Source organism: Triticum dicoccoides, chromosome 3B (assembly GCF_002162155.2).
Source record: "Triticum dicoccoides isolate Atlit2015 ecotype Zavitan chromosome 3B, WEW_v2.0, whole genome shotgun sequence".
NCBI lineage: Eukaryota > Viridiplantae > Streptophyta > Magnoliopsida > Poales > Poaceae > Triticum > Triticum dicoccoides.
The window spans coordinates 502,348,684-502,366,988 of record NC_041385.1 but is presented as its reverse complement, the minus strand read 5'-3'; the positions used below and the strand labels follow the sequence as shown (position 1 = coordinate 502,366,988).

General features: G+C 49.1%; 1 protein-coding gene across 1 annotated transcript; it reads left to right on the top strand.

Moving 5' to 3' along the window:
* The first annotated feature begins 300 nt into the window (after positions 1 to 300).
* LOC119276758 (probable purine permease 4) lies at positions 301 to 1,788 on the top strand. Its single transcript, XM_037557906.1, has one exon. It carries the CDS (start codon positions 345 to 347, stop codon positions 1,485 to 1,487), a length of 1,143 nt encoding a protein of 380 aa, XP_037413803.1. The 5' UTR covers positions 301 to 344; the 3' UTR covers positions 1,488 to 1,788.
* Positions 1,789 to 18,305: the final 16,517 nt, after the last annotated feature.

The window sequence follows — 18,305 nt, the reverse complement described above, 5'->3', positions numbered from 1 at the left end:
TCTTCAAGTTGAACAAAATGATGTGTCATTTAAAGTGTAATGATATACTAGTTTGCATTAACAAGGAGAAGCACATATATTCGAATTTGTGTTGAGAATAACAAATCCAATCCAAACAAATTAACAAACATCCGGTCTGCCGGTGCCTATTTATTCGGCTTCCATTATTTTACTCCCCCATCACAAAAAGGTTCGTAAATCTCCTCCCCTCTCTTAAAAAAAGATCGTAATCTCGCACAAATCTCCCACTTATCTCGCTTAAATACTCCCCCACCACCACCCCTTTCCCTCCTCACCCCACCCCACCCCAACCCAGCGCTAAGTCAAGTCCATCTCACTCGCCAATGTCCATCACCACGTCCTCCACCCCGCCCGCGATCCTCGACATGCCGGCTCCCGACGTCGCCAGCAATGGCGCGCGCGCGGCCAGGCGGAGGCGGCTGCTGTTGTGCGCCAACTACGTTGCCCTGCTCGGCGGCTCCGTGGCGTCCAGCCTGCTGTCCCGCTACTACTTCGCGCACGGCGGCCGCGATCGGTGGGTGGCAACGCTGGTGCAGTCGGTCGGGTTCCCGGTGCTGCTCGTGCCCGTCTACGCCGGCCGGCCCGCCGGGCAGCCCCGGCCGTTCGCGTGGTTCACGAGGCGGTTGCTCATGGCGTGCGTGGTCATCGGGGTGCTCATGGGGGTGAACAACCTGCTCTTCTCGTACAGCTCGTCCTACCTGCCCGTGTCCACCTCGTCGCTGCTGCTGTCCACGCAGCTGGCGTTCACGCTCGTGCTCGCCGCCGTCATCGTGCGCCACCCCGTAACCTTCTCCAACCTCAATGCCGTGGTGCTCCTCACCCTCAGCTCCGTGCTGCTCGCGCTGCGATCGTCCGACTCGGCTGAGCAGCCCGACGGGGGGAGCCGGACGAGGTACTTCATCGGGTTCGCGGTGACCCTGGGCGCGGCAGGGCTCTTCGCGGCCTACCTGCCTGTCATGGAGCTGCTGTACCGCAGGGCCGTGTCCGGCGGGTTCCGGATGGTGGTGGAGGTGCAGGTAGTGATGCAGGCCGCGGCGACCGCGCTGGCGGTGGTCGGGCTGGTGGTGGCCGGCAGGTGGAGCGAGGAGCTGGCGCGGTGGGACAAGTCGCCGGCGGCGTACTGGGTGTTGGTGGCCGCGCTGGTGGCGACGTGGCAGGCCTGCTTCATGGGCACGGCCGGGATGGTGTACCTCACGTCGTCGCTGCACAGCGGCGTGTGCATGACCGCGGTGCTCACCGCCAACGTGATCGGGGGCGTGGTCGTGTTCCGCGATCCGTTCGGCGCGGAGAAGGCCATCGCCACCGTTCTCTGCATCTGGGGATTCTCCTCCTACCTGTACGGAGAGTACAGCACGCGGCAGAAGCAGCAGGAAGGCGACGGTAAGGTGGCCGCCGCGTCCACCGGAGGCGACTCGGACAAGAGTGTTACAAGTGGCGACGTTGGAGGTGCAGCTGAAACCGTTTGATCTAACCTTTTTTCATTTTTAGAGCTTAGTATCCGGAACATGGGCCGGGGGGAACAAATCTCAAAGGAAGTACATCTAGTCTAGTTGCACCTATTTCTCAACAACAACAAAAAAAGTCTAGTTGCACAATGCATGCATGCGTGGCACATAAACTAGACATGCATGGGTGTCACAAGAGACAAAGCTAGTTGTGTACATAGCGATCGACGAGGTTGGTGATTGTGGTTTGGTGGTTGCTTGTTTGTAAGGTTTAATGTTTGCTATAATGTTTCGACGGACGAAATGGAAGGATGTTTGATTATGGAGTGCTACCTTATGTGATGGTAACATGGACTAACAATCTTCATAAAATTTTGGTATCTTCGGAGCCTATGGGTGATCGCCCAACAGAAGAGAAGTATTCCTCTGCTCGACTGCTCCAAATGCTGCCTTGTTTTGTGTACACGCGTCAACAATTTATCTAGCGCAACCACGATTTGTATATGTATATGCTTGCGTCATTGTGGAATGTGATCGTTGCCGTGCACATTTAAATGCTACTAATTTACTACCATGTGATGTTACCTTGACAACCACTAGATTTGCATAACAAAAAGGTGATTAGTAAGTTCTAACCCTGTTTTGTAATGTAGCCTCTTCTCTGGCTGTGATATAAATCATGGCAAGTGAATACACGCATTAGTTGATTATATATTGCATAGATACTTTAAAAAAACAATTCAATAAAGCTTGAAGTTTACTGACATGCAAAACCATAAGGTATGTTTAATAAGTGCATCGATGCCATCAGTAGAAAACTGATGCATGGTGGTTTTATTCTGTTTATCTACCATATAGTGATGCCCTATGGCATATACCTATGTGCGCACAAATTTAATAGTTCAGCTCCTTAAGTATGAATCATCATTGTTTACTCCGAGATATGGCGGTCATAATATGATATTATAGGGATTGTTGGTTCCCCAACTCCACGTTAGAAAAATGGTCGTAAAGAAAGGGATGCAAGTTGGGTTGGTTGAGGAGAGTAATCAGCGTGAGAATGAGGTTCACACACATCAAAGTGGACTATAGTGGTCATACAACTAATTTGTATTCACACGGCCAATCATGCCTCAGGCATTTGGGATCCAAAGGATCCTTTGGGGCTTTAGCCTTGAGAGAAACAATGGAGAAGTGGAACAAAAGAAGAGGTAAATAAAAGGGCCGGTGAATTGACAAAGCTACTTAATGTTGGCTTGAGGAGGTAACAATAAATTTTATTTAAAAAGTAGTGCTAGAGTTGTATATAGTTTTCTTGTCGAATGAGAGTTGCACGTCTTTATTTAGAAATATTGTTGAGCCAAGAGGATGAACCTAGTGGGCTGGGAGTTATCTAAGAGGTTATGATGTTGTTTCAACATTTTTGGGTCATCAACTTGAACAGGAAGCACTACATATAAATAAGGGTATAAATAAGCATGAGCAGTTGTTGTCAATAGTGGTGTACTTTCTTTGTTGGTGCGTTTCATCTTTCTTCAAAACCCTATATTTTGAAGGTCCAGGTGTTGAACTAAGATTGCAATTATTGTTCTTTCTTGGGTAGGAAGATCAGGCTAAAGAAGTCACAAATGTCATGTTGGCAGAAAAACTACAGTATGTTACTAAAAACTATGGAGTGCCAAAAGGTTACAACCCTTCACATTTTTAGGGATGACTGAGTTATTAACTCAATAACGAGTAAATGAACCATGTAGGTTTTCTCCTAGAATTGAAAAAATAGCATATTTACTTGCACTAAGATAGTAAGATATTCGAGGAAGCAATAACTTATTGGTCTACCACCTTAAGATGATCCAAGAAGCAAACATTAGTCAGTTGTACAAAATGTATTCTCGGTTAGCTTGTCACGGCACCAATCATCTATAACAATAACTCTATGCATGAAAAGGCACATCAAGTTTGTTAGTTTACTATCATAATTTTTTTGCAAGAGAATTTCATGCATTTTTAACTACTTTTCTTGGGTCTATGATGGGTTTAGCACGCACCACATATGTACAGGTTTAGCCTCATTGCATTGTCGAAAAAACAAGTGAAGCCTTGTTGCACTTACTGGTGAAGTTGTGCTTGCAAAGGTACTATGTACACTTGATTTCACAAAAAGGGTACTATGTACACAATAAAAAAAATGACAGCATATGGCAAGCACCTAATAGGCATGTGCAGATAAGTGCCTAGATTTAGCATAGCTCTAGACAAAATCATCTGGTAGAATATCAGAAACGATCGCGATGTTCCATGTTGATATGCTTTGGAGATTTACCTTGTACCGTATCCCCACCATTAATATTCGGTCCTTTTCAAGTATATCTTTTGCATAACACTTTGCTAGTGCCTCTTGACATCAATTGCAGTGGTGTCCATCCATGTGGCCATCATCCAAGAGTGCCTTCCATTCAATGGATAAACTCATATGTGCAAGAGAAAAACACCCGTAGAAAACAAAGAAACAGAGGCAGAAAACAAAGAAACCACGTAGCAAAGAGGTTTTGCCAAAAGAAAAAGGTGCAAAGACATTTCAAGTTGTCAACCTTGTTTTTAATATAAAACTTGGTTAAATTTTCTTGGTTTCTAAGACAAGACCTTTGGTATTATAGTGCTAGATATGAGTTGTACTTAGGTCAGGATTCCACACCATGTGATTCTTGTATTTGTCAGAGCACTTCACATTATCGAGTTTGTAGGCGTGAGTGATGGCTTCGGGTGGGTTGATGTATGTTCTTGTTAGATCTTTGTTGAATAATTAATAAAGATGATTGTATGCATCGATTGTTGTAGAGGCCGGGGGTCTTAACCTTCTTTTCCAAAAATAAAAATAAATGTAATTCTTGTATTATCTTTAACTCCGGTCAAGATTATGTGTATAACGGCGGTTGCGCTTGGATAATATGTTGGTGTGTTTGAAGGACATACATAAAAGAGACAATGATTTGGTCGTGGTACGTACAGAGGCGCACGCACGCGACGCGATGCGAATCAGCACAAAGACGACCGAAGAGAGAGAGAGAGAACACACACCCTAATCTATCGGTCCTCGCCCCTTCCCTGCCCTCGCTTGACAGTATATCACACGAGGTCGTGAAGAAATGGTGAGCCCAGATTTACCAAAATTGGCTGCAATTCTCGGAGGTGCTAGCTACTGCTGTGGGTGATGGCTGTTATTATTCAGGAAATGGGGCACTAATTTAGTGGAGGGGCCAGCAGCACCAGGTTTTATATAGCATTGACAAATCAGGGGGGTGCTCATGAGCTGATTAGTGGCTGGCCCAATCAAGGCACAAGATGGCGATTTGTCAGAGCATTTTGACTACGCACAGTCATGCTGCCACAGAAAGGGGAAAGCTACTCCACCACTTGGGTCACGTATGTAGGTTAGGAGTGGTACTTGACTTGTCTCTTCTCAACGGCTGCCAGTATCATCTGCTTGTCCCATTCCATTGTGTTGTTAGGGCATCTTCAACGGCAACTCGTAGATTTTCTTCCGCGACAGGGAAACCAGTCCACGGACACGGATGCGAAGGACGACATCCAATGCTAGCCGTATACATTTTCACAGCAACTCAAACCAATCGGACGAAATTCGTTCAAACAAGTCCGGATTTCATATAAAGACGGTCAGATTTCATATAAATATACCAGATTTCATATAAACATGATAAATTTAAATACAAATACATCAAAACGGTACTAGGCGGGCTCTTGAGTATAATTAATACCTAATCTAAATGATCGTTGGCGTCCGTTCCCCGTGTTCGGCCATGGACCAAGAGAACTAAAGCTTTGCATTTTCGAGATCCGCCTCGGCGCTCTCCAGCTCCCCCTCCGTAACCTCCGCCTCCGAAGAACCGTGAAGTGAAGTTTTCCGCCTCCACGTCTCCACCAAGCGACTAATCGGCCGAAGATGCACAACCCACCAAGCTTGGCATTGACAGGAAGGGAGGAGTGGTGGCCTTCTTGGAACAGGAGCGGCGGCGACCTACCGTGCACTACTCGTCCTCGCTGCTAGCGGCGCCCGCAGACGTGTCGGCTTCTTCGTGGTCGTGGCGCCAGGGCGCGGCCTCCTCCTCGTCGATCTCGCCGAACAACGCCTTGCTCGCCTCGTCGTCGCACTCCTTGCCATCGGCCGCCACCTCGACTACCCGCTATCGGTATCGCCAGCGGGCGAGGCGGATCTCGCGGGCTAGCGGTAGGACTTGAGCAGCGCCTCCTGCTCTGCCAGGTCCGCGTTCGGCGCGACCGCCTGCCGGCGGCGACCCGCTCCTCCGCCTGCAGATGCTCTTGGAGGAGGTTGTGGTTGTAGTTGGCGTTGGCCAGCACCTCCCGGAACTGGTCCTCCTGCACCATGTCCATCTAATGGGCACGGGCCTCACCGATGGTCATGGTGCAATGCACCAACGGGGGTGGAGTGGAGGAGGAGGGTGCCGCGGAGGAAGATGAGGGTGGCGCTGGCTCGTCATCGAAGGCGTCCTCCATTTGCATGTCGTCGTCAGAGGTGTCCTTCGGCTGCCTGCCAGTCTGCCAGTCGGCAGCTATGGTGGCATCGCCTTCTTCTGCTCCAACGTCAGCCCGTCCCAGAGAACTTTGATGGCGGAGGGATCCATGGCGGGGAGTGGTGCGCAGAGGGATGACTGTGGCTATGGCCGGGGCAGTGGTTTATATAGCACCGATGGGCTGTAGAGGTACGGATGGGTGGCGCCAGAGGAGATGCCTCGGCAACTGCGTTCCATCAATGCGGACGGACGGGCATCCGTCGTGTCATTTGAACGCGCGGCAGTCGCCTACACCGGGAAGCGACGCGGGCGGCGCTCCCACGGCCGACGCGCCGCTTCAATGCCGACGCCATTGAGCTGTCGCGTCCGCTATGGCCGGGTATGAATGTGGGCGCCGATGAAAAACGTGTGGTAGGGGGAGGGTTTTTGGTGGGCTAGGGTGGTCAGAAGCGGGCTTGAGATCGGCCCGGACTTCCGCAAACCTCCCCCACTTTTGTCTCTAGTTTGCTGGAGAAATTGCGTCTGGACCGCGCCGCGAACCGATACATGACCGCGTTGGATGACTTCCGCAGTCCGGACCGTGCGGTTCGGACGGTTGCGAGAGGTTTGTGGGACGGCGTTGGAGATGCCATTAGGTCGTCTGTCAAAATATCGGCAAACCTCTAAACTGAGGTGTCCAGGTGATGTAAGCCGTCCAACACAGTGTTGCATCGGACCACAGACATGTCCGAATTAAGCACACCAAGGAGAGGTTTGCAGGAGTACAGACGTCCGCCACATACACGCCTGACTGCTGTGTCAGCCACATGCAACCCAAAATCCTCACTGTGAGAAAATGTTGCCGCTCATTCATGCCAGTCATGCCGCTCTAGAGCGGATATGACTTGGCGACATTCAAGCCGGGTAGAGCAGCGTGACCAGATGAGAGGGTGGGCGGCATCACTTCAATGCAGTGCCGACATAGCTATTGGAAAGCCTACTCCAGCCGGTGCGCCGCATTGAAGTCGGCTGCCCGTCCGTTCGCCTGGCCATGGCTATTTAAGCATAGACCCATCATCGTCCGCATCACATCTCCTATCCTCTCCTCTTCGCTCACCTTTGTCAACCCTCCTTTCTTCTCCATCATGATGGCCAAGTCTTGATTCTTCGGATCTAGATTGTGACTCTGTTGCCACCGTCGTCCATGGCGCCCAGCTCCTCCACAAAGGAGGAGATCGTCCTCTCCTCTAGCGATGAGGTGGAGTAAGAGGCGCAACAACAACTGCCCTTCCTCACAAAGGCTACTAGGATGGAGGAGTACCGGCCGATGAAGCTCCACCTCGAGCGGTCGCTCAAGGACTGCGGTCCAGCTCCGCCCCCACTACTTCTCCATCACATCAAGGCTGAGTTGACGTTGCCACCTCTTCGGCGTATCAAGCAGGAGCCTCCCCCCTTGCGCAACCGCAACATCTAAATCGGACGCTGCATGAAGCAGTACCTGACGCCTCCGCCACACAGCCAGTATGCCCGCATCGACGAGCTGGCGTCACTACCACGGCGCCTCTAGAGCGACAAGGCCGTGAATGAGGAGCGCCCCCGGTGATCACGAAGGGGCGCGGGTGCCTCCTCGCCTACATCGGTCGCGGTGGCGACCACTCATCGCGGAGCATTGTGACGACGAAGGAGAGGGCGACACAGAGAGAGCGGCACAACATGATTTGTGATGTCCAACGACGTGCCAACTTGGGTCCTCACGGAGCCCTGGGCCCGGGAGCGGTCCAAGACCACCGTGGAGACGTTCGCACGACGCCTTGGCCACCTCGACAGGGAGCTTGTCAAGATTGGGAAGGAATGGTTGCTGAGCGACATCTCCGCCGCCGTTGGCAAGAGCATGGGCAAGGCTCCCCGGTTAAGGTCGGCGTTGTCCGACGAAGCCCTGTGCACGGCACAGGAGCAAGCTGAGCGGCTCCTCCATGAGCGCCGGGCGGCGGCCGGGCAGGGCTGCTGCGCCCCTGCGCCGCTGAAAGGACCACAATGACGACTTTGACTCCGACGACGACACAGATGTGCCGCCAGCCAGCTCAGCCAGACATACGCGATCACCGTTCATTATAAATTATTTTAGTTTTTCTAAGTTCTTGTCGGTGTCCGCAAACGCGTACAATAATACGTGGGGCAGGTGTTGGACATGCCTTTATACGTTCTACTGGACAGCTACGTCGCGTGTGTATATCCATGTGTATTATTTGAGCTTTTTTTCTTTTCTTTTCAATTTTGAGTTGAACTTCAAGGATACAATTTTGAGTTGAACTTATGTCGAAGCCTTTGTTTCCTCTGTAGATTTGTCTACATCTCATATGGAAAAGAGCTCTGTGGTTATCCATCTCGATCGTGAAAGCCACTACTAGTAGTTTTCACCTACAAAGCCGGACAGTACGTGCGTCCTTTGGGAACTGGTTAGCACTTATCCTCCTAATCCCAAATAGTGCATACATACAAGTATGGTGCACCGCACCGGACCCCATACATCTTGAATGGTATGTTAAAAAGAAAAAAAGAAAAAAGAAAAAAGAATGTAGCTAGCTCAGCCGATCAAACATGACAAAGACCCTATTCATATGAACCATCTCCGTCGCACCCCGTAAAAGGGCAAGGTAGAAAATGCCCTTTGTCCTGACCAATCCCCACTAGAATTAGAAAGCTTGTAAAAGGAAACAAAACAGCAAGTCTTGCCGTCAATTCTGCCTTGGTGCGCCCATGTCGTCTCTCGGTATGTATCGTATTCATCTACTACCTCTGTTTCTAAATATAAAACGTTTTGATAGTTCAAATGAAGGAAGACGGAGGAAGTATTAATGAATGAATGCGCAAGGATTTTGCCCTTTTTCCAAATAAAAAGGTAGGAGTACAAAACTCCCACCCTAAACCTAGGGTCGCCTCCGCCCTAACCTAGCGCCGCCGCCACCACACAGCAGCACCGCCGCCTGTTGTTTCCTTCCTTGCTCTCCCCTTCGTCGCCCCCCTTCCCCCGCGGGCGGCCGATGGGCCCCAATCTCTTTGCCGCCGGTCATCTCCCTCCCATCCCTCCACTCGGCCGCCGCTGGAGGAAGCCGTCGGGCTAAGCCCGGGCGACTGACGGCGGTGGCGGGGTGGTGTGGGGCACCCGGGCGAGCGGAAGTCCGCCCCTGGACCCGAGCCTCCGCGGCGGTGGCTTGCTCCCGGCGGTGAGCGGCGGCGGAGGAGCTGCGACACCTGGCCGCGGCGCTGCGGCACCTCGGATCGGCGGCGGCGTGGAGGGCTTTGGTGGACTGGCCGGCTACGGGCATGGTTGGCCCTCCGGTCATATCTGATCTGGCCAGAGTGGCTTGCTCGCTCCGCGACGGTGAAGATCGGTGGTGGTCCGTGCGCATGATGCGAGATGTAGGTTCGTCGAGCGGGTCCGGGTGAAAACCTCGTTTTTGGCCTGTTGCCAAGACCGGCGATGGCGGCACTCTTGTGTGTCGTTACTTTCTTGAAGGCATCGTCGTGGAAAAGCTCCAGACCTCTATCGCTACCTCCGGGGGAAACCCTAGATCAATAGGTCGGATAACGGCGACGCTCTGGTGTCGTTTCCCCCTTGAGGGCGTCATTCTTGGAGGTGTACACGGGCTCGAGGGACCAGTGGACGGCTTTTTTGGTGGAGCGGTGCTTCATCTTTCTCATTGATGGCGGCGGATCTCGACGGCGTGGCGCAGTGGAGATTCGGCGTCCAATGCGTCGAGATGGACTCGCGTAGGAGGAGGATGGCGTCTGGCGTCATTGTGGCGTCGATGGCAGAGAGGCCTGGCAAGGTCGGTGCTTTAGTTTCTGCTCTAAAGATGGATTGATGGAAGACGGTGGCGACGGCACATGAGAGTGAGTCAGACCGGTTTTTACCCCAAACCCAGTATGTGGCTCGGTTGGGGCCTACGACTTTAGACGTTAGGCTTCGATGCGATGTCTGTTTGATATTAGGCTCGGACTATCGGCACCCCTTCATCAAGTGGATAGGAGTAGCGACAATTGTTGGTAAGATGGTGGTTTTTGACTACCTGATGTACTACTTTATAGTGTCTTTGTGAATAATTAATAAAATGACTGCATGCATTGTCCAGATGCAAAAGCCGGGGTAATTCTCCTTTTTTTTAAATATTACAGAACTCCTTGGCACACAGTTCTTCTGTGCACTTTTAGAAAAAAAAACCATTACCACCGTTTTGATACGGAGGTTGATAATGTCAGGGGTTGGAAACTTGGAATTGTTGCACGGGTTGACAGATGTGGATCTCGTACGACAACAACAGCAGCGATGAGCACTCACTTTGCTGTTGATACTTGCCACTTGGTTCCGATTCCGATACGCTTAAGCCATCCCTGTCCGATGTATGTACGCACGCTTTCTCTTCCATCGTTGTCTTGTCATATTGCAGTCCTCTCGAATGGAATGTTAAACTACCGAGGAAGTCAACTAACACGATCATACATAAAGTTAGCACAAAAACATTGTCCCCACGCGTGCAGGAGCAATCCAATTAATCTCGCTGCAGACCTTAATTAGGTTAGGCTAATACTCCGTAATAAGTACTCCCTCCGTAAAGAAATACAACGCTCTTATATTTCTTTACGAAGGAAGTACAACCATGCTCAGTTCCTGCACGGCTGTGTGTATCCATGTTCTTTCGAGAAATTGCACCTAGTTGTATCCTCTGAATAAACAAGGAATTGTCTTTCCAAAGATGAAAGATCCCTAGTGCACGCCTCGGCTCTTCTTGCCTACGCACGCAGTTAGCTCGAGACTTGGACATAACCATATTAAGAATGATGACATGACTCAGCAACGCACATACTCCTTCCGTTCCAAAATAGATGACTCAACTTTGTACTAAAGTTAGTACAAAGTTGAGTCATCTATTTCGAAACGGAGGGAGTATATAGCAGTGCATGATGACGCGCTGATGAGCTCCAACCGCTCGCTCAATCCCAACCTCGAGCTGAATTCATCAAATCAAATCACCCCTCCCTGATAGGACCGGCCACACTTAATGACAACCTCCACGCTCCATAGATTTTTGCTCCCTGCTGTGCGTTCGTGCTCTGACATGCGGGGTTCCCTCTTTCTTCTGAATGCATCTAACGACATCTAGACAAAGATGACCCAACCGAGCACTAGCTGATCCGATGGGTCCGCTTCTCAGGCGATAAACTTTCGATAAAGGCTGCTCAGGCGAAATGGGGGTCGTAGTCTCCTAGAGCTAGCTAGCCGGCTGTGGCTGGGCATCTCTAATCATAATTTTGTTACAGTAATGGCTCCGCTGCATGGATATTGGTATAGTAAAATTTGGTGCCAAGTCAAACAATGGTGATATATTCCCTGTTCAAATTTAGCTTTTGCACAATAATGGATGCGCCTTAGCAGCCAACTGGGTGCTTTACTGAAGAAGAGATTCTTCAGAGTCATTGGAGTGCTCATTTTTTTAAAAGTTTGACAGCCCTGCAAATTATCTTCAATCTTTATCAAAGCCAGAGGCGCTCTCCAGGCCTGAAAACGAGGGATCCCAATGACGAAAGCTCGGCCAATGTGGATGACCCTCACATGCAGTACCGCTCACACGTGTACATCCCGTGTGAGACTAGGTACACTTGGACTAACAACCATGTGAACCGGATCCAGGGTGTGCTGTATCAGGCTCTTCCGTCGATGCAGTGGAAAATTAACTTCCCTTTTTGCACCCTGCGAGAGCTTACTAGCATCATCGGCTTGGACCACTCCTCTCTCCTCTATTTGGAGGGCACTCCCTCCAAAGCGAACTGCTTTCATGTTGAGAACTTTTGACTACTCCATTCGTGTTTCATGGAATCAATTCACCTAAGGTAGGTAGTGGCAGTCGCTACTCCTCCCCGAGCCTTCAGACGGTGGACATTTTGGACATTTGGCATCGCTACTGTCGTGAAATAGTCACGTCAGATGTCCTCGTGAAAGGACTTAGTTGTGGAGCCATCGCAACTAGGAAGCTTGAAGGGGTTAAATCGGGACAAGGGACACGAGAGAGTTTATACTAGTTCGGCCCCTTACGTTGAAGGTAAGGCCTACGTCTAGTTGAGTTGGTATTGATGTTTCGATGACCAGGGAGCGAGACACGCTATGCCTGATTCTCGATGAGTTGTTTCTTGCCCTAAGCCGCCAGCAGGTCGTCCCCTTATATACACGGGTTGACGCCCTGCGGCTTACAGAGTCCCGGCCGGCTTATAAACAGTGTCCGGCTCGGTGACTGATTAAATCTACCTTATGTTACAAGTCATGCCATCATGGCGGTTTACTACAACGGGCCTTAAGCCGCCTGTGGGCCTTAAGCCTTTTATTGAACCGCCATCTTCATGCTTAGTCTTGGGCTTCCTCTGATTAGTCCTCTTTGCGTAACCCGGCCCCTCCTGGGCGGCTTACACAAATAGTCATATCCCCAACATTAGGCCCCAGATTGATTTGAACCTATTCATGTTAATCTTAAAATATACTTCTAAATAATAAATCTTCAGTCTTCTGACTGTACAGAGGGCTTTCTTTTAACCCGTCGTGACGTCATCTTCTGGATCCATCTTAACCCGACCCGACGTCATCCTTTCTTTAATTTATTTTCTATTCCGTCGTATCCTTCAATGGATCTCTGTCTTATTAAGTGTTCCGAAAATCGAGGCGCCGGGGCCGCTGGATAGTAATTCTTATCTCCTCGTTTCCCGCGCCGTCTCAGTTGTCCTCTCCCTATAAATAGGCGTGACCTTAGGTCTTTTATTCATCTCCTTCCATTCGTCTTCTTCCTCTCCTCTCTGCCACTCGAGCTCCGCCGCCGCCGCCATCGACCCCTCGTCTGCACCGACTCAGGCCGCTGCATCGACCTGATTCTGACCAGAAAACGTCGGCGAATCTCTGCAGCTCGTCTTCATCCGTGAGTTCCTCTCTTCCTCTTTCTCAGATCTATATTGGAACTCCGCTGAGTTCGTCGGCGTTCATCACTGCCCGACACAAACCCTCGCTAGTTCTCATCTTCAACGCCCCATTTAGGTCGTAAACTATACAGAACTGCCGTGGTAGTTGTTTGTACTGATCTTGCATAGAAATAGATCTCAGTTTCCTTTCTTAGAAACCCTCTTCAAATGTATGAACTTCTCTGCTCTGTTTCTAGGTCTAGAAAATTTTCCTTTCAGAGCAATAATTTGATCCATGATAATAACTATCGTCTGTGAAATTTGTTTCTGTCACCCGGAAACTTTCTTCTGTAAAACTTGCTTCTATCACCGTTGTCTAAGTGTCCGGTTTGAATTGCTCTTGATACTGATAGCGGCTTAAACATTATTGCACCATCACCCTTATATCATTAGGCCCCTTTCTTAAGCCGACACTTTAAATAATTTAAATGTTTCTCCCGGGTTAAAGTTGAACCGGAACTTTCTCATTTTGTCATAGGCCAACTGCTGTCATGGCTCCTAAGGCGGCCAAAGCCCCTGTAACTTGCAATTGGGTTCCATCCACCGTAACCAAAAGCAAACTTGCCGAGTTTGTGAAGTCTGGCCATCTGCCAAAGAAGGAGGCCATGTCTTATCGTGCCCCTCACCCGTCTGAGGAGATACCTCAACCCAAAGATGGGGAGGTAATAGTCTTCACAGATCATATGAACCGGGGATTTGCCCCTCCCGGCTCAAAATTCTTTAGGGAAGTTTTGGATTTCTTTGACCTGAAGCCTCAGGACATTGGACCCAATTCCGTGTCGAATCTGTGTAATTTCCAAGTCTTCTGCGAAGAGCCAAGTCTGCTGCTGTTCAGAGAACTTTTTTACTTGAACCGGCAGAATGAACGTGCCAACGGGCCTAGCCTTGAGCTTGGGGGCATCTCAATCCAGCGGCGGAGAGATTGCCTTTTTCCTTATGCTGAGCTGCCGAGTCACCCAAAGGACTGGAACCAGACGTGGTTCTACTGTCAAGACACCTCTCCGGCTAATGAGAAGCCTCTGCCCGGCTTTCGTGCCCTGCGTCTTGAGTCCAACCATCATTTGGCGGACAAGTTGACTGCTATTGAGCGCCTGCCTCTTAATCCCACCATCAAGAAAATCAAAGCCCTTTTAGGCAACGGTTAAGTGGCATTGACTTGGTCCGGGTCTGGGTCACCTGGCGGATACTACCATTAAGCCGCCGCTCCGGCTTAATGTGTACTTACACAAGCGAGAAAGAAGAGCCAATGCGTCACAGCCCTGAGGACTTACCAGATGATGTGGTAGATGCTACAGTCCAGTCGCTATTGAAGGAGGGCACTGTAACCAGCAATGCCTTCGGTTTACTTCCCTTCTGCAAGAAGAACCCAGCTCCTGCGGTAAGTTACTAGTCTTCACAAATACTCCTTTGTATGTTACCTTCTTGTACTTATGATTCTTTATCTGTTTCCACAGGCCGGTGATGATTTCTGGAAGGTCAAGTATGACCATGAGGCTGCCAAACAGGCCAGGGTGGCCAAAAAGACTGAAAGAAAAGCCGCCAGGACGGGCACCTCTAAGAAGAAGAAACCCAGCGCCTCTGATATGTTTAAATTAGATGACTCTTCTTCGGATGAGTAAGAGGTAATCTTTTTTGATTTTCTTTAACTCCTTTGCCATTACTTTACTGACATTTGATCCTTTCAGGAGAATACTGGGAACAGTCAAGCAGCTGGCGAAGAGGTAACTATAATTTCCTCCGACTCAGAGCCTTTGCCAACACAAAAAATCCGAAGGGTGACCTAGAAAGTAAGGTTTTCACACCCTCTAGCTTACCAAGATCCTCAATTTCTTTTGAAGCAACAACAGCTTGAAAATCGGCGGCAGACTCAGGCCAACCAGGACACAGAGCTCTCCTCCGGCTTACCCGACGTAACCAGGAAGCGTCGGACCGAGGTTATCTCCGGCTTACGTTCTGTTTTTCCTTTGACGGGTTTGATTCGCCAACCTCTCAATTCATCTGACTCCAACTATCAGGATACCTCCCCTTCTTCTGATGAGTCGATGCAATCAAACATGCCGGCTTTCAAGACGGCTCCCGGGTAATGTAACCTTTCTTACTTTAAGTTTTTTCATACTTATACTTTGATGCTTATCCTTCCACTTTGATTGACAGCTTGCAAGTAAAGCCCAGCAAGAGGGCAAAGAATAAACCATCCCGAGACCCGGTGGCCACTGAACCGGTGCTTGACTCATCCGTTCCTGACAGCTCCACTCATCAGCCACCACCTGAACCGGCTTCTGATATTCCAGTGCCAACTTCTGACCCGCCTGCAGAAGATGTTATCCACAACTCGGATGACCCAGAAACTCCTAGCCTAGCCAAGACGATTGACCCGAAGGTTCAAATTGTGAAGAGCCAATATGTTGAACCGGGCCGGCCTACTGCTCTTGCCCAATGTACTGCCAAGGAGGAGTTTGCCCAGCGCCGGAAAGCCAAACAAGACATCACTGATTATTCTCACCTAAGTATTGGTGATATAGTCTCGGGCTATCTGAACCAAGTGCACAATAGTCGTGACCTGGAAATTGACATGGTGAAGCAAATACAGTATAAATCTGAGGTATAATTTAAGCTTTTACTCTGAACCTTACTTACTGTACCAGCCCCCAAGTCTACTGCTTATGAATGAATATGTTGTAGACTTAATAATCTACTTACTGTTAGTTTTGTCCGGTTTAAATTGAATATGTTTAACCCGGTGATTGCATGAAACTGTGAATTTGGGTTACACATTAGCCCCCAAGTGTCAAGTACCTTTACTTGTAAAGTGCTTGAGACTTAACATGTATGACTCGGTAAAATAGGTTAAAAAATTCTTTAAGCATACATTAGCCCCCAAGTGCCAAGTATCTTTACTTGTAAAGTATTTGGGACTTGAATGTTATCTTACCATGATTCTTACCATAACCTGATGTCAATGCAGGCCACCATAAGTCAATTTGAGGCGGAGATTGCTGATCTGAAGAGCCAGCTGAAAACCCAAGAGCTCGAAGCTCAGAAAGCCAACTCCAAGTTTGAATTCAGTGTCTCCGAACAAGAGAAGCTGAAGAAAAATTTGAATCGGAGAAGAAAACTTGGGTTGATGAGAGGGCTTCACTGGTGACTCGGGCTGAAACAGCAGAAGCATCTCTTGTCGAAGCAACAAACGAGCTGTCCGACTTAAAACGGCAGATATCCCAAATGGTCTCAGCCATCTTCGGTAAGTCGCTCATAAATATTGTAATCTTTCAAGGGTTATCGTAATAATTACCTCCGGCTTACTGTTATACCTGTGAACATACAGGCCCCAGGAGTACCAATCTGAAAGAAAATATGCTGATCAAGCTTAAGGCGGTGTATACCTTAGTAGAGCAGCTGTACTCCGGGTCACAACGCGCGTTGGCCGTTGTGGCCTTATCCAATACGGCTCCTCGGCTCCTACAAGATGTGTTGAGGCATCTTTTGGTGCTACCTCAACGAATTCAGGACTTAAGGCGGGCATCTGCGAGAGCCGGAGCTGTGGCTGCATTAAGTCGGGCAAGGGCATGGGTGCCGGAACTTGACCTTGCTGATCTCTCTCTCGGATATCCAAGCCTTAAAGAGGACGGCACTGCTTTTGATGACCAAGACTTCACTGCCTGTGTTAAAGCCGCACGTCCCCTGGCGACTCTCATTGGGAATGACACTGATCTTACTAAGTATTCGCTGGGTTACGATAGTGAAAACCGGAGAATCCCAAACGCCCCATTTTACCAAGTCAGCCTGATCCCTCCAACGCGTAAGCATACCTTTGCCCCTGAAGTGGACCCGACCACTTTAATAGATGATGAAGCTGAATTTGAGGCCTTGAGCGGCATTGAATGGGCCTCATCCACCTTCCAGGACAAAACAACCGAAGGAGGAGCGGGGAAGGATAACCCGGAGTCGTCAAGCCAGCCGGAGGAATGAACCGCCAGACGTGTTACCACCTTTGCCAAAAAACAATGCTTCACTTTGTTTAGACTCGGGGAGTCTTGTAATAGGATAGAAAAAACTCCTTAATGCTGGTCATGCCCTTGCGCATGTTTATGGTGCTTATTACTTTTGTAAGCCGCCATCATTATATTTTGCTGGCTTATGTGAACCATACATTTCCATGATGCTTTAACTTGCTTTACCTTACCCTGCACATAAACAAGTAAAGACTTCCTGGGCGGTTTACTGCACCAGGGGGTTATAGAATATTGATAACCCGGAACATGAGCAGAAGACCACCTGTATAAGCCGGCTCATGATTAGTTAAAATCATAACAGCATACCTGCAATCCTTTTAATAGCCTCCCCGGCTCATATAAGTTTTTACTTGGCACTTTTTTAGAACCTGAGGTAATCACTATAAAACCGGAAGGATCAAGAACCAACTCCTCAAGAAGGTTTCAATGATAGTTAAGGTAATCATTCTTATAAGCAATGCTCACAGGCTCCTGATTCGAATACGATCAGAGAATCGTTCCAAAGGGGTTAAGCTAAGATTCGGATACGATCATATAGCCCCCAGTGGCTTTGGCGATGCCGATCAAGTGGGTATCGACAGCTATGTTCTCTTTGGTTCAAATAGGACCTATGTTTGAACAGGAAGCCCCCAAGTGAACATAAGAGTTGTTTAATGACGCTGGTTCGAATACGATCCACGTCAGACCCAAAGGGGTTAAGCTATGATTCAAATATGATCAAGAAGCCCCCAAGTGGGTTTGGCAGTATGCCGATCAAGTGGGTATCGACAGCTATGTTCTCTTTGGTTCGAATACGACCTATGTTTGAACAGGAAGCCCCCAAGTGACCATGGCTAGATTCAGATATGATCATAAGCCGGACCAAAGGGAAAGCCAGATTCAGATATGATCCGTCCCCTGTCGGCAGCATCCATCACCTGATAAAGAAGACATAAAACATTCTTTATGGGAAAAAAGGATAGAGGTCCTGCTTTATTGCTTTATATAATATGTACATCGGAAAAAGGTATCTTAAGAACTGGTACCTTAAGTATAGTAAGGCCGGAGATGAGCTATATTCCATGGCCGATGGGTCTCCTCCTCCGATTTAAGTGAGTCCTTGTGTTCTCAAATATCGATGAGATAATATGACCCGTTGTGTAGATTCTTGCTGACCAGAAAGGGTCCTTCCCAAGGCGGGGATAGCTTGTGCATGTTAGACTGATCCTGGATGAGCCGGAGCACCAAGTCGCCTTCCTGAAAGGTTCTGCTCCTAACCCGGCGGTTGTGATAGCGGCGCAGGTCTTGCTGGTAAATCG

Coding starts and splice junctions, on each gene's coding strand:
- LOC119276758 (XM_037557906.1), top strand. CDS start 345: ATGTCCATCACCACGTCCTCCACCCCGCCCGCGATCCTCGACATGCCG.